This window comes from Myodes glareolus, chromosome 16, assembly GCF_982192425.1.
Source record: "Myodes glareolus chromosome 16, mMyoGla1.1, whole genome shotgun sequence".
Taxonomy (NCBI): Eukaryota; Metazoa; Chordata; class Mammalia; order Rodentia; family Cricetidae; genus Myodes; species Myodes glareolus.
The window spans coordinates 17,771,706-17,788,138 of NC_142041.1; the positions used below are offsets into that span (position 1 = coordinate 17,771,706).

At 43.2% G+C, this 16,433-nt stretch overlaps 1 protein-coding gene across 4 annotated transcripts in view; it reads left to right on the forward strand.

Annotated features, from left to right (window-relative positions):
* The window catches only part of Lpar1 (lysophosphatidic acid receptor 1), a 111,329-nt gene that overhangs the window by 60,102 nt on the left and 34,794 nt on the right, over positions 1-16,433 (forward strand). For all 4 annotated transcript variants that reach the window (XM_048420354.3, XM_048420355.3, XM_048420356.3 and 1 more), the window contains one exon: positions 1,115-1,862. In XM_048420354.3, coding sequence (XP_048276311.1) covers positions 1,115-1,862 — 748 coding nt within the window. The remainder of the gene's footprint in view (positions 1-1,114; positions 1,863-16,433) is intronic.

Sequence of the window (16,433 nt, forward strand, 5' to 3'; positions counted from 1 at the left end):
TTAGTGATTTAGGACTCAAAGCAAGAGAAGAAAAAACAGAGTGTGAAATTTCTTCAGGGACTAGTTTCTAATTCTAGAAGTTTCCAGTGAACTGAAGGACTCAGGAAGAGAGTTGGTTTTTTTTTTTCCTTTTTCTAGCTGATATGCATTTCCCCCTTTTGTGTTCTCCATTATCTTTTATTTTCTAACTTTGCTTTACTGTTCACTGATTACCCGTATTCTATTTAGACCGCCTTAAACCTTTCTGTACTAATGTGTAAGTATAAATAGTATGCAAATATATTCCAACTGTTTCTGATTAAAAGAAAAAAAAGTAAGTAAACACATTACAAAGCAGCATCATTCCACACTGGGAGGCCTGCATGTCCTCTAAGCTAATTATATTTTACTTCTTGGGGGAGTAGTGTCAGGTATCAGCTGCTTACAGTAAGCCTTCCAAGGGGGAAGAAAGTTCTCAAGAGTCACAGACTGGTAGCTGGATGCTATTCTGGGGATGGGGAGTTCTGGGGGTGGGTTGTGCTGACCACAGGAATGTTGAACAGTACATGCTGGCTTTGACTAAAGGATCTTTGATGCATAGTATGACCTTTGAAATGTTGGGCCCGATGGCCCTTCTGCGAGCTTGTGTTACAAAATGTCTGTCACAGGTCAAAGCCACTGTGTGAGGTGAGAAACGCAGACTAATTGGCCAAAGATACCATATCCAGAAACTACCTCTGTTACTAAATAACAGGGCAGAGTAAATTTCAATAGGATAAACACTTCAATTGCAAAGTTCTGCAAGATTTTTGACTGTTTGGGGTATTTTAAGAAAGTTTTTTTTAAAATTTTTTATGCATGCCATGTGGCTTTTCTTGAAGACTTCAATGACACAGAACCACCAAGTAGAGACCTTGTCATTTATATGTCTCACTGTCTTTAATCTTGAGTACTAAGTGGCCAATGTGGCTGTTGGACATTATTCTGAGTCAGGTTTCCAGATTCTTTGATTTTATTGTTTCATTTGCAGATGTTTTAAGAGTCTTGTGTTGTCTGTCAATCTTTATATTTGGATCTGTGGTTTCATTCATTCATTCATTCATTCATTGCTTCATTCATTCTTCTTCTTTCTCAGTTCACAGCCATGAACGAACCGCAGTGCTTCTACAATGAGTCTATCGCCTTCTTTTACAATCGGAGTGGGAAATATCTTGCTACGGAATGGAACACAGTGAGCAAGCTGGTAATGGGACTGGGGATCACTGTCTGCGTGTTCATCATGCTGGCCAACCTACTGGTCATGGTGGCAATCTACGTCAACCGTCGCTTCCATTTCCCTATTTATTACTTGATGGCCAACCTGGCTGCTGCAGACTTCTTTGCTGGATTGGCCTACTTCTACCTGATGTTCAACACGGGACCCAATACGCGGAGACTGACTGTTAGCACCTGGCTCCTCCGGCAGGGCCTCATCGACACCAGCCTGACGGCCTCTGTGGCCAACCTGCTAGCTATTGCCATCGAGAGGCACATCACAGTTTTCCGCATGCAGCTCCACACACGGATGAGCAACAGGCGTGTGGTGGTGGTGATTGTGGTCATCTGGACGATGGCCATCGTGATGGGCGCCATACCCAGTGTGGGCTGGAACTGTATCTGTGATATTGATCATTGTTCCAACATGGCACCCCTCTACAGTGACTCCTACTTAGTCTTCTGGGCCATTTTCAACCTGGTAACCTTCGTGGTCATGGTGGTTCTCTATGCGCACATCTTTGGCTATGTTCGCCAGAGGACTATGAGAATGTCTCGGCATAGTTCTGGACCCAGGAGGAATCGGGACACCATGATGAGCCTTCTGAAGACCGTGGTCATTGTGCTTGGTGAGTTCCGTCTTAACTCTTGTCTCCTTTACAGATTCTCAATGTTGTCATGTAGCCACATTAATTTATGGTAATGATAAACAAGGGTGTGGATATTTACCTGGCATATATGCAACATTATGAGAGAACAGGGGAATTCATTTTGCAAGTCTACGGCAATATCAGCTTACCATTCTTTTTGCTAAATACTGGTCTCAGTGTTGTGGTGTAAATGATGAAATGAGAGATATCATAGAAGATGTTTCCTCCCTAGAATACCATAGCATTCAAGGCCCCACACCACCAAAATCAAAACAAACAAAAGCCTCAGCAGAATAAAAGATTTTATTAGAGGCCACATCATACGATACTTGCCCTGAGGTCTTTGCTTCACAGATGTCCAAATGGATGGTGCTTTATAGGATATGAACACCCTAGATGCTTTCCTACATAGTTATCTATTAGTTCAAAAAATAACTACAGCATGTAGTTATTTTTTATTTTATTTTTGAGAATTTGAACCATGTATACAAATATCATCATATGTACCTCCACTTCCTCCACTGGTTCTCCCTCTATCTCCCCAATAAGCCCCTCCCAACTTCATGTCTTTGATTTTGTCTGTTTCTTTTAATTTTTTTGACAACCCACTAAGTCCCATGTGCATGGATGTGAGGTATGGGAAACCTACCAGTATTGATTGCCTTCCTCCATAAACAATGATTCTTCATCCCCCGGCAACTACCCACGAGCAATAGCTCCTTGGTATGGAGTGGGTCCTGAAGATCATCTACCAGTCTATGCTGGGATGAACTTGGGAACCTTTTGGCTGTCTTGTTCATGTGATGGTCCAGTGTAGGTAACCACTGCACTGTGAGGTCATGATTTAGATAGCTCTGCTATGTACGGGAGCAGCATTCCTCAGCACCCACCTCTCCCCTCTGGCTCTTACATTCTGTGTGCCTCCTCTCCTGTGATGGTCCCTCAGCCTTGGTGGTGGAGATGGGTGTTCTGTGTAGAGCTGAGCACTCAGGGTCTCCTTCTCTGTGACCAGTTCTGTGCCTCTCCATTGACTGCTGTCCAATGTCTAGGGAAAGAAACTTCTTGGGCCAAGGTGGAGAGCAGCCCAGGGCTGTCGGTAGCAGAACCTGGGAAAACTCTCTATAATTCTTAACAAATTCTAGGCAAATAGTTCAAGGTTTTATAGAAATCTATGGCAGAAAGCTTTAGGGAAATTAGTTTTGCAAAACTAATTTTCTCTTCATATTAATAGACATTACTTCACAGTTCAAAATTAAAAATGATGATGTTCCTTCTATAAACTCAAATAATCTTTGTATTGTCTATTTAAAAAATTAAAGTATAATTATATCATTTCTTCCTCCCTTTCCTCTTTCCTCTCTGCAATCAGTCCCATGTTTCTCCCCCTACCTATCTATCTATCTATCTGTCTGTCTGTCTGCCTGCCTGCCTGTCTGTCTGTCTATCCGTCTATCCGTCTGTCTGTCTATCTATCTACTATTGATTTAATTTTGTGTTGGCCATCTGCTTCTAGGTGTGGGACCTGCCCATGTGTGGTTTGGATACCCAGTGAGACTTTGTTGGAGAAAACTTAACTTTTCCTTTGTGAGCAGTTGTCAGTTGGAGATAGTTTCTTGGTAAGAGATGGGGCTGGTGTTCACTTTCGCTCTTAGCCCTGGGACCCCATATGACTTAGGCCTGTGCAGGTCCTGTGCAGGCTGCCCCAGTCTTGGTGAGTTCGTGTGTGTGTGTGTGTGTGTGTGTGTGTGTGTGTGTCCAGAAGGTCTTGTTTTCTCGATGTCTTCTACCCCCATTGGCTCTTTCCATTTTTCCACCTTCTCTTCTACAAAGTTCCCTAAGCTCTGAGGGGAAGGATTGGAAGGAGACATCCCATTTAGGACAGATGGTTCCAAGGTGTCTCATTCTCTGTCCACTGTCCAGTTGCGGGTCTCTTTATTTGTTCCCATTTACTGTAGGAGGAAGCGTCTCTCATGATGATTGAGCAGGTCACTGATCCATGAGGATATCAAAATGTTACTACGAGTCATTTTATTGTTTCATTCCTTTAGTAGAACAATTGTATCTGGTTTACCCCTAGGTCTGTGGCCTATCTAGTCTAGGATTCTTGGCTTCCTGAGCACTGTTTAGCATTGGCTACATTTCATGGAATGGGCCTGAAATCCAATGAAATAGTTGTTGGTTCTTCCTACAGCTTTTGTGGCACTGTTGCACCAGCATGTCTGGCAGGTGGGTCATCATTGTAAACTGAAGGGTTTGTAGCTAACTTGGTATTTACCTTTTCTTCTGAAGTGTCCTCTGAGTCCTTTTAGTACCAGACACTCCAGTCAGTAGGGAATAAAGACTCTAGGTAATCACTAGGTCTACTTTTCCCTATTGAGTGAGTGCTGGAGATGTTGTCTTCAGCAATAGGGACTTACTACCAGTGTCTGAAGGGCCATCAATAGCTTTGGCAGTATCCAGTGTTATTTGGGAGTTTCCTTGGGGCCCCTTTGTCTAACCCTCCAATTAGACATAACCCATTCATGGTACTGAGGGTTTCATTTGGTGTTGAAAGGTAGACTTTTTCTAGCAGGTTTAAGGCCCCAGATTAGATCCCCAACAATGCAAACACACAGACAAACAAACTTTCTTTCATCTTTGCTTCAGAAGTTGAGTGAAAAGGTCCTGTAATCCTCTGCTCTCTGGAAAGCACAGTGGGGTGAATAACTAAGGATTATGTGACATCTCTGAAACTGTGGTTTTCACTCATTTTAGTCCATAGAAGCAGATGGAACCCAGATTACCCTTAAGTGAATTAGCATCCCTGAGAGAGCCTTCGTCCCATTCTTTTGGGTCAGGGCAAGCGTGTCATGATGATCCTCTATGGCTCTATTGAGTGTGACCTGTAGACCTGGGAGAATGAGATTTGGGCCATAGATTCAACAGCCCCCCTGAATTTGCTGTCTAACTGAATATTCAGGAAGCATCCTCACTGGGGACATGAGATATCTAATTCCACCCAATGAGCTCAAAAACAGCTTCTTCCTCATTTAATTACAGTAAAACCTTGGCGCATCTCTGAGCCTCCAGACAGCTTTACCTGATCTGAAGAAAACACGTTTCAGTTTGCCATGGACATTATCTGTGTATGAGATGAGGTGCATAACCTGAGACATTTTGCTTCCATATTGACGCAGACATTTGTTTGCTGGCCGTCAAACGTTGATGGACACTGTGATATGCGTGCGTGTCTTTTCCTTTATAATCTCAGACACTGTTTAGTTCACGGAGCTCTAAACGACTGTGGCATTTGGACTATGAACCCATCAAGTTCTTACTTTAATCTTGACCTTTGCATAAGATTCCACATATCTGCATCACGCACTACACTTAATGATTCATGTAAAATTAACAATTGTACCTCATGGGTGGTTTGTCCTCCACCTTAAGCAACACTTCTGCCACCTATCACACGAATTTCAAATGTGTGTAGCAGAAGTCGTGTCTTTTGAGGCTCACACTGTCAACCTTCACAGACATCTAATGCAGTTAATTTTCTCTGGAATAAATAATAATAGTTCTCTGGCCATGAAATGGAACAAGTTTTAGAACAAGGAAAACTCCAGTCAGAATGATGCGTGAAAACAACTTGAAGCAAGATGGAAATATGTTTGTAATTTAGGAAACAGAGGTCAATAAATGAATAACAACCTTTTTGAGAAGAGCAGTAGGAGTGAGAGGGTGGGTGGGCTCCGCATGGGAAAGTGGTAGAAAGCCCCAAGAGGGAAGTCACGGCCCGAAGCAGCCACGCGTTTGTCACAGTGCTGCCCAGTGTCTCTTGTGCTGTTCGCTCTCTGGCTGGAAGCGGTGGATCTGGATATTTGGAAACCATGGCTTCGTCTTGTGAAATGAGCGCTGTCATTGGCCTGGCGATCATCTCATTATTGGTTCACTGACTAACAATGTGGATCTTTGACTTTGGCTCTGGCACAAATGGTGTTTAATATCCGAGAACTATGATCTGTGAAGATTTTGGCCTGGGGAAGGTGAGTGGGATCGACTATTTTGTTGTCTCTTTTCTCTGTGTGTTCTTTCACAGCTGTCTGGCTCCAAGTAGGTACGCAGCAAATAATTGCTGGATGAATGGATGGATATGGTGGGGAAAGCAACTTTCTGAGCTTTCAAGATGAAAAAGCAGAGAGCCTCTGTGAATTTTCTATGGTATCACTTTAGCCAGCTATAAGGGGAGACATACCTGCCTATACTTTTATTATGTTCTGTGAGTTTAAAATAAAGTCAGCTTTTTATTGAGACAGGGTCTCACCATGTAGCCCAGGATATCCCTGAATTCATGATTCTTCTGCCTCATTCTCCTGAGGCTTAAATTAAAGGCATGCCCCACCATGATAGGCTAGTAGTTCATGGCTGCTAACTAGAATGTGAACAACTTAGAAAATGACTGGCTATTGTGGGTGTTCAGTTAATAGCAAATTAATTTTACTGTGATTTGTTCTGGGCTTGCTATGACTTATCACTTATGTGGAACAGCCTTTGGTTTTTGCTATATGAGAATGGTCTACGGCATTTAGACCTGTTCAGTGTCCGTGTTCAAGCGAGCATTTGTTGGTCAGCAGCTGAGTTCTTAGAGAAGAGGCATCTTGGAGTTTCACAATGGCAGCACCAGCAGGGAAGGAAGCATGAGCGTGCAGATAGCTGCTTTTGAGTGAGTATTGCGTCTTAATAAGAATCTTATTTCACATGTGTACAGCATTACTTGCTCACTCAGCACTCAGACTACCTTGGAGGTCTGGATTTGGAAATAACAACCCTACTGAGCATGGGTACCATGATCGATTTTCTGTCTTTTCCCTGGGTGGTAAAAAAGGAAGTCTAGGGACTCTGGGTAGCTTGCCTGAAGTCACACAGGTAGTAAGTGTAGGAGCTAGAATTCTATACAGCTCCTGACTTGGATTCTATGATCTGTGTGGGTTTTACCTCCACATCATGCTATCCTGCGTCTTCTTGGACAGTTTGCCGGCCAGCGGGTTTTTTTGTGTTGATCCTAATACTTTTCCTTGATGCTGCCAAACCCCACCTTTGCCCTTTTTCCAGGGGCCAAAGAAATACTTGAAGGTGTGTTCTTTTCCTTTCTCTCCCTTCTGATACCGCTCAGGATTCCCATGCCGGCCACCGTTCCCCATGGAATTACAGCATCCACAAACCAGCTGCTTCTCACTGAGGGAATGTTTTGTTCAAGGTGTAGTTGACTCCCCATTCCTTGCCCCAGCGTGAAGCTAGAGATCGCCTCCCCATCTCAGGCTTCTATCTGCTTGACATCTTACCAAGAATTCCTTGAGTCGGTTCCCCCAGTGACTCAGGCAGTGGAGGCGTTCTTCCTTATTTGACCACAGGCTGTCTCAGGATGGGAGTCCTTTCCCTTTCTGCTCTGTTATTTGTGGTGACACATCTGAGGACAATCAGCAAAGAGGAGAACCAGAGTTCAGAAAGGAAAGGGAGCCCAGGGAAGGTGTGGAGGCTTTGACATCTGATCCATGGGAGGCATAGAAAATAGAACAAATGTAGGGGTCATCTCTCTTGGCAAAAAGGATGCATTTTTTTTCTAGTTTGATCATTGCAATGGCCAGTGGTCACCAGTAAGGATAAATTACCCACTATTATCCATGTACTTCGTGCCAGAGTCAACACTCGCCACCACTCTTAATGTTGTTTGGACCAAATATTAGGGAAGGTTTCTTTTTTCCTCCCATTTTAAACGGCAGGTTATTTGTGGACAGCCTTCTCTTTGGAAGTGGCAAAACAGTCCAACTGTAGGGATGGGCTTTGCGCACTTCCAGCACAGGGTGCTGAGCGTGAGTTCTCCTGGTTTTACTTCAGCGAATCTGATGGTGCTAACAATATGCTCAGGAATAAACAGACCAATTAGGACAACCCTTAACGGAGCTTGCTTTGGAGAAGAAGCCAAGAAAGTACTGTAAAGCAGTTGCCTCCTTGTTTTGGTAGGGATGGGGCAGAGACCTTGAGTGACGGGAAGGCAGGACTCCAGAAGAGACAATATTGAGTAGATTCATAGTCTCTCTCCCTTCCTCTGTCTCCCCCCATGTATGTGTGTGTGTGTGTGTGTGTATGTGTGTGTGTATACATGTGCATGTGCACGCACACAGGCCACAGTTTGACACCATGTGTCTCCCTCAATTGCTTCCTCACCTTATGTTTTGAGGCAGGGTTTCTCACTGAGCCCAGAGCTTTGGTTTAGCTAGACTCACTTGGCCAGCAAGTCTGAGGCTCCCATGAGCCTTCCCTCGCCGGCCTCTTCAGCATTGGCATCACAGGTGTGTGACACCACACTGGGCCTTTTACGTGGGTGCCGGGGACCCACGCTCACGTCCTCACGCTTGTGTAGCACATACTTTACCCTGAGTGGATTTTGGAAAGGTGTAGAAGAGGAGTTAGTCATACCATAGTGTGGAGGTACAGGGTGGGGGGCGCCAGTGGGGGCAAGAAGTAGCGTGAGCAATGTTTATCTTCCTTGCGAAACTGAAAGTACTCAGGCATGATTTACATGCCATGGTTATGCTGGGTAGAATGTTGACCAGATGGGGGGAAACTTCAAAATGTACTCTGGCGTCTGGGCTTTAGGGTGACTGATAGGAAACACTAAAGTACATTTCCTAATGAGCATCAAATCTTATGGGTAGGGCAGTGGACTAGCTGTGATCCAAACAAACATACTTGCAGTACCAAAACCGGACACTGATTGGTTGGAATGCTGGTACCACAAACGAACCCATGTATCTTCAGGAGACTTGGCGTATCTGGTTCTTTTTTTCCTATGCATACTTTCTGGGTTCCTGTTCTTTGCTGTTCAAGTGTGAATGTTCTTACTACATAAACATGATAGGAAGAATTATTTTTTTAAAGACGAATGTCTTTTTTTATTTGTAATTTCAGAACTTCGAGGGTCTTTAAAAACCACTCCATTTTTCCCCCCTTCATCTGAAGAGTCTCAAGCTCTCATGTTGAATAATTAACCCAAACCAGGGACCAGTGCGCTGTCTCCTGTACCCCAGTCCCATCCATACTCTGTTTTTTCCTTCTTTCTGAACACCAGCGTGGTTTTGTGAGTGTAGCTGGAACTCGCTCTAAACATAGTGAAAGGTAGCTCTATGGGAAGGGCCTCTCTGAATTTGGTCTCATTAGCAGCTGGTAGTATCTGGCCAAAGACTTTGTCACATGACAACCAAAACCAAATTGCTTGCATATTTTGTAGCTTTGACATATTCTTTTGACATATTTTTACAATTTTGTTGACTTTCTTAGGAAGAGTAGGATATTAATGCCTTTATTCAGGTATGTGTGTTCTTACTTTTATTGACTCACTTGGTTGCCTCAGATCCTCACTCTGGCATTGATTATCTGGGCAATGATGGGTAAATTACATCCTCTTTGTGTTAATTAATATCTTTTTACCTTTGCCCATAGGATAAGTTGGCCAGGTTGATTTTCAAGATTACTTAAGGTTCTATTATTTTATGAATAAGATTGTAAGGATAAAATGACCAACCTGTAGATCTTTCTAGTGGAAAAATAAGAAATGGTATAAAAATAAAAATTATAGACTACTTGTTCTCTCTATACAAAGTGCTTCCTTCTTCAGTGATTCCTGTTAAGATGCCCTGTTGACCATTCAATGCCGTGGCGCCTTTAGAATCGTCTCTGAGAAGTCTGGTTTTAACATTTTATTTTCTCAGAGACCTGGGTGGCAGTGAAGGAGGGCTTCCCAGTTGGTCCTGCTGGTCAGAGAAGGGAATAGACACAGAGTCTCTTCTTCCCTGGCCACAGGTGACTGAGCTGCATACACATCCTGCACTGTGGAAGGGAATTCAAGCTACCTCAAGTGTCCTTCGGTCCCCGTGGCATCCCTGTGAAGGCTTCTTTGAAGAAGAATCTGAGGGAGAATTCATGAGCGCCTTGGCTGTTTGGCCAGTCCTAGGTTGGTTTGGACTTATGAGTAGTGGCCAGGAGGGACACTCTGCAGGCGTAGTGCTGCCCTGGCCCAAGCCCCAGAGAAAACACCTTTCCAGCGGCAGCTCTTTGTTGCCCATCTCCGTTCAAATATTTTTATTCCAAGGAAACAGTCAAACAGAAACAAAACCCCCAGACCACATGGACCCAAGAGTATTCCTTTTGAGGTGTGGATAGATGATCTTACGTGGAGCTCTTTCTTATTTTAGGTCTATTGGAGTGACTCAGGCCTCTAAAGCTGAGATACTGAATGCTAAGGTCATGTTCTTGTCCTTACACGGAATAAAAGACGCACGTGTTCAATTACTTTGGTGATTTTGATGAAGGTGGGAATAGCTGTTGCCAGGGGTTATAAACTTAGATTCGGAGTGAGATGGGACAGTTTGAACCTTGGCTTCTCACCACAAGCTCCCAGAAACTAAGAAAAAAATGACTTTAACTTTCTTTAACCTCTGTTTCAGAATTCGGGTTCTATGAACTGATTTCTTAATGTAAAACACATTGTTCAGCCTCTCCCAGAGAACACTTACTATAGGAAAGAAAGGCGTCCCAGACTAGTAAATCTTAGCCACACAAGCAACTGTCCCTCTGTCTGTTTCAGACACATTCATGTCCACAACTACCCACACACCAAGCCCACTATTGCACACAATGGTGTAGTTTCATTTCTCTGACAAAGAAGAAAAGAACCATTGTGTTTTGGTAGCTGGCACTGAGAGTAGGTTGTACATTTCGTTTCTAATGTCTTTGCCTTTTCCATGCAAAGGAAATGGCAGTTTTGATCTGCTTCACTCCCCACAGGTGAATTTAACTGGGTTTGCTATTGAGAAATGTTTGGGAGCAAAAGAGACCCCTTGGTCAGTATCTGTTTGAATGCCATTGTCTTTTGTAGGTAGATCCACAATAGCTATAATAATTAAGGTGCAGCCAGCAGCCCAAAGTCCTGCAGAACTAATTCCTTTCTCTTTCCTTTTGATGAGTGGTAAAAGACCATGTCTGGAGAACATGGAAAAACTGTCAGATGAACAATATATTACTTACTTTTCTGATGCTGGGTAAAGCACCATGGTCAAAGGCAGCTTAAGCAAGAAAGAGTTTGTTTGGGTTTATGGTTCCAGAGGGATAAGAATCCTCATGTGGTGGCAGAACGGAGGCACAGCAGCAAGTGTCGGGCAGTGAGAGCAGGAAGCTGAGAGCTCACATCTCAATCCCAAGCACAAGAGAGAGAGAGAGGAAGAAAGCAGGTTTATTTTTGTTTTGTTTTGTTTTTCTCAAAACCCATCTGCAGTGAAATACTTCTCCCAGAAACTAAAACCTAAACCTTCTAAACCACCTAGCCCTCCCCCAAACAGCCCCTCCAGCTGAGGATCAAGTGTTCACATAAATGCCCAAGACACTGGGGGGTGTTTCTCATTCAAAACACTACGTATAAAATCATGATACCTTGTGCCATCCTCAACTGCTCCCAACTTCATAGTGGGACCACCTATGGGACCTGGAATGTGGCTTCTGTCACTATTCCCCTGGGAAGAAAAGGCCATGAGCTCTCAGCTTCTCGCTCCAACTGTCTTTCTGAGCGAACTCTCCCTCTGGAACTGTGAGCCAGAATTGACCCTTTCTTCCATCGGTTGGTTTTTGTCATGGTTACACAACAGCAGAAAGTAACTAGCTTGCTCTTTTTTTTTCTATTTCTCCTTTTTACTTAGAGTTGTCTGGAAATAAATAAAGAACTGTAGGGTTGTTTCTCAGAAATGACACATGCACCTGTTTGTGAACAAGTGATTGTGCACACCACTGGGTCAAAACGGAATTATTTTCTTCTTTTATGTGTTCATTGTCCTATTAGCTGAAAAGAAGCACTTTAGTTATGTTTGCTTGTCATAGGAGCAAAAACTTATGGTTTACTTTTCTACATAGGGTCTTATACCGTTCAAAGGTGGTTTGGAATTCACCATGAAGTCTAGGTTGGCCTTGAACTCATGATAGCCCTATTTCAGCCTTTCTTATGTTGAGATAATGCATATGATTTGCCACACCAGGCTTGTAAAAGATTTGTTTTCTTGTATTTATTATAACTTCAGTATTTTTTCTCTGTGGTCAAAGCTCCATCCTTAGCCTCTGAGAAGCTTTTTATTCGTGTATTTGCTTGAAGATGACAGAGTCTAGACTGAATGTGGTCACAGCTTTACTTAAACCCTGGCAGGTCTCCTTCCTCAATAGAGGACATATCACAGTGGTCCAAAGCAAACACGAAGTTCTCCCAGGGCGACACAGCAATAGCAGGGTCTTTCTGAAGAAGTGGGATTTAATTTGGCATCAGGAGACTGGAACTTCATGGCTTCACCTATTTATCCTCCCTAAGTAGGCTCTTATTGACACAGAGAGCACCGCATTTGAAGCAGGGTTTCCATGAGTTCATTCTACATGGGCATTTCTGGGCTTCAGAAAGCGTCCCTATGTGGCAAGGGTGAATTTATTTACTGGGGTTATTTTTTCTTTTCTCTTTAGAAAAGGGAAATTAGGTGTAAAGAAGCCTCACCTTAAAGGACCCATGAAAGACAGCCAGCAACAAAATGTTGTGCTGTAGCCAATGGGTCGCCATTTTGTAGTGAAGTGATTTGCCCAGCTGACCTTGCTGATGCCATGACGTGCGGCCTGGCGCTTTCATACACTGACCTGATTCCAAAGGAAAGGCTATGCTGTGAACCACACTGCAGTCAGAACAAAAACTGGAGAAGCCAGAGACATCCTCCAAAGAGTATCCGTGGTACATGCGTGCGTGTGTGTGTGTGTGTGTGTGTGTGTGTGTGTGTATGTGTGTGTGTGCGTGCGTGTGTGTGTGTGTGTGTATGTGTGTGTGGTATAGCGATTAAATAATCAAACAAAAGTTGTGGAGATAAAGCCCTATCTTTATCTTATTTAGCAAAAGGGGAGATGTTTTCATTGCAAACACTTTCTAAGTCTTGATGCATATATATCCCATAGTATTTAAAACCACTAATAACTGAGAAAAGTTATTTAAAAATGGGAGCAGATGCAGTCGAGACAAGGTGACAGTAATGCCACTGCACTCTAGATACTGACAGTGTGGTACAGTGGGAAGACCGATGGAGTTCTGTGCTAGAATTTTCCAGGGTTTTATTTAGTTTTACCGGAATCTTACCCACCTCTGAAGCACGGAATCCATGACTTATGCATCTGCGCATGAAACAATACATACTATAGTTGGAAACGGGTGCAGAAAGTGTATCTCCATGTGTGTGCTTTGAGCTCTGTATAGCATACTGCGTAACTGCTTGGCTGCTGTCCTAGGATGACTGTGCTATCCCTTGTCAGTCACTGACTCATAGCTATTATTGTGGCCATGCATGTAGTTATGTTTCTGTGTGGCTAATTGTGTCGAGCAATAGTTTGACCCATTGTTGTAGTTAGATTCTGATTACAATAATGTAACTGTGGATGTTTGAGTGCTAATCCACATGTAAGTGGATTGTGTTGAGAAGGGTACTTTCTGAACTGTCTCTTCTTAGTTAACTTCTACCTCTTCAGTAGTTTAACTCATAAACATACTTGAAATATCTTCAGTTTGCTTCACTTTTTGACTCAACTAAAAAATCTGCAGGGTTAAATCTTTTCAAATAAGTTACACAAATGCTAATTTTTAAAAATTCATTTATTTTAATATAAATATTGACAACTAAATCATTTGCCACTATAAATTTTTATTTGACTTCATCTTTCAATACATATCATATTAAAGGGTATAGCATTTGACTGATTTCAGTTTTATTGCCATTTTTCCCCTAACCAGTTTAAGCTTTTGCTGGGTCAGTATTTTTAGTCTTTAGAGAGTTTCTATAAACATATGTGGATGGTAATGGCGAGCGTGAAGTGCTCACTAATCACCAGGGCTCATTGAGTCCTGCTTTGCCATACATGGGTAAGGTTTTCAACAAGAATTCCTCCCCCTTTTATTTCAGTTCTCTGAGAACTTCCTGCCGTGCATTTTCATTACATCCGCTTACCACTCCCCATTCCTCCGAGGTCCCCTTCCTTACCCACCCAGCTTTGCGTCATCATTAAAAAAAAGCCCCAAATTATCAAGTCCAATTCTGAGCAAGAGTATTACCCTCTTTGAACTTCTGCCCCCTTATCAGTCAAACACAGGAAATACTTTCCCAATGATCATCTGTGATGGTCAAGAAAGATCTTTTTATAGGAAGTCCTGCCCATGTGTCAAGCGCGGGTGCTTTTGCAGCTGCTTATATATAGCTTACAATTTATAGGGCAGCGGCCCGAAGTTTGAAAAATGTTTGGCATGCTACACGAGAAACACGCCGTGGTGTGAAAGGCTCTAACTAGTCTTGCTCCAGGTTAGCTGCTTGGTGGCCGACGTGCTGTTGGGTTACCCACTTAACGTCCGTGACAGCTTCCTGTGCACGCCACGCCGGCCTGCGCTGCGTCAATGTGTTGTCAAAGGACCACCTGCGTGTGAGTCACCTGGGATGCTCGTTAAATAGGATTGGGTCTCTGCCCAGACCTACTGTAGTGGAATCTTTGTGTTGGCATCCAGACATGAACACGTCAGTCACACCAGCCTGGCGGTGCCACCAGTCTCTAGCTTTGCTTTAAATGACCTGGTAGTCAACTTGGTTTTGTTCAATTTTCAATCCAACTTTTCACCTTCTCCTCTAAACTTGGCAAATTTTTTTTTTTGGTTCCGTTTAAATATTGAGTTCTCGTGATAGTCCCAGACAAATCTGTTGCCATGCTGGCTTTATGTAAGCGAGGATGAAACGGGAGAGAAAGAGAAAGGAATGGGGAGCTTCTGGGCAAAGCTCAAAAGTATAAAGATAAAATTCTCGAGTCCTGAAGAAACTTCCTATCAATGAAAATTGATATTTTTATACAGAATGGTTGTTCTCAACGTATTTGAAATGACGACTCCAGGTACAGTACCCTGGGAAAATGTGTCATATGCAGTTTAAGGACTGAAAAACGGACATGGTACAGCAATACCTTCAGAAATCACAAAATCTCTAAGCATATTTCATGAAGACATGAGAGCTGATGCTGTTTTAAGACTCTTTATTTTCCTCAAGAGAAGAGATGGAACACAATGCCTGGCTTTGTATCAATCCAATAAGAGTTGTGTGTGTCTGCATAGGGACTTTTGTTGAGAAGGAAACACTGACATTACTCTTTCCCAGGCTAAATAGGGAACGGGAAATTTTCCTTTCCTTGGTTCAACATGGTATAAAGTTTGAGATTTGGAACCGCATGTACTTGTGTTTAAAGTCCCAATTATACTGATACATTAACCCCGTAATGGATCTGATCTTCCTGGAGTTTCTTTTGCATTTCTAATACAGAGAATACTGTATTGGCTATTTTTTTCTGTTGCTTTGACAAAATACCCTGACAAAAAGTGACTTAGGAAGGGAAGGGTTTATTCTGGCTTATAGTTCCAGAGGGATAAAGTCCATCACAGTAGAGAAGACACGGCACTACACAGGGAAGGCCTGGTAGCAAGAAGCTGGAGGATCCCATTGCATTCAGGAAGCAGAGATGGGGTGGAGAGCGAAGGCAGGAGGAACAGAAAGTGGGGACAAGCCCTCAAAGCCCATCCCCAGGGACATCCTTCTTCTGGCAAGGCTCTACCTCCTAGCGGTTCTATAGCCTTCCCAAATAGCATCATGAACCTGATTGGGACCAATGTTCAAATACATGAGCCTATGGGGACATTTCTCATTCAACCCACTATAGCCGCTGTTTCACAAACGGGGAAATGCAATGAGATGTTCAGATGCTTAGCACAGTGCCTGGTACACACTGAACACGACCTTCTCCCGCCTTCCCTCTGACTCACAGACATGAAGGTACCATCTCTGTCATCAGTTGGCTGAAACTGTTTTCCCAGAATGCTCTTTGGAGCAGTGTAGCTTCGTTCCCAGGCTTCTGCAATGAAGAGCAGCATCTTCCCACTCCCTGGGAGCCAGGGGCTCTGTATGTGAATCATCCTATTAGTGTCATGTTATTTCTTTATCTGTCCATTACAGCATTATCTTCTACCACTCATTTTACCAACTAGTGTAGAACTGTGACAGTTTGGTGTTGGGATGGAACTGTAAGGATTATAATATCTGTATCCTTTTTGAAAGCCAGGCTTGAGTTGTCTATATTGTAGCAATTATAGATAGGTGTGTGTGTGTGTGTGTGTGTGTGTGTGTGTGTGAGTGAGGGAAAGAGAGAGAATGAGACTTGTGTGTGATCCATATGTATCTGTGTATTATAATATGCATGCATATCTATAGAAAGGAGTCAGACTTCAGATCGATGGAGTATGCACGTACAGACACATGTGTGCACATGTTTATCACTGTATTAGTTATTTTTCTGTTGCTGTGGTAGATTACCATTACCAAGATAGCTTATGTAAGAAAGAGCTAATTGTGACAGAGGGGTAAGAGTCCATCACAGCAGAGAGGTGTGGCAGCAGCTGGCAGGTGTGGGGAGGAACAGGAGCTG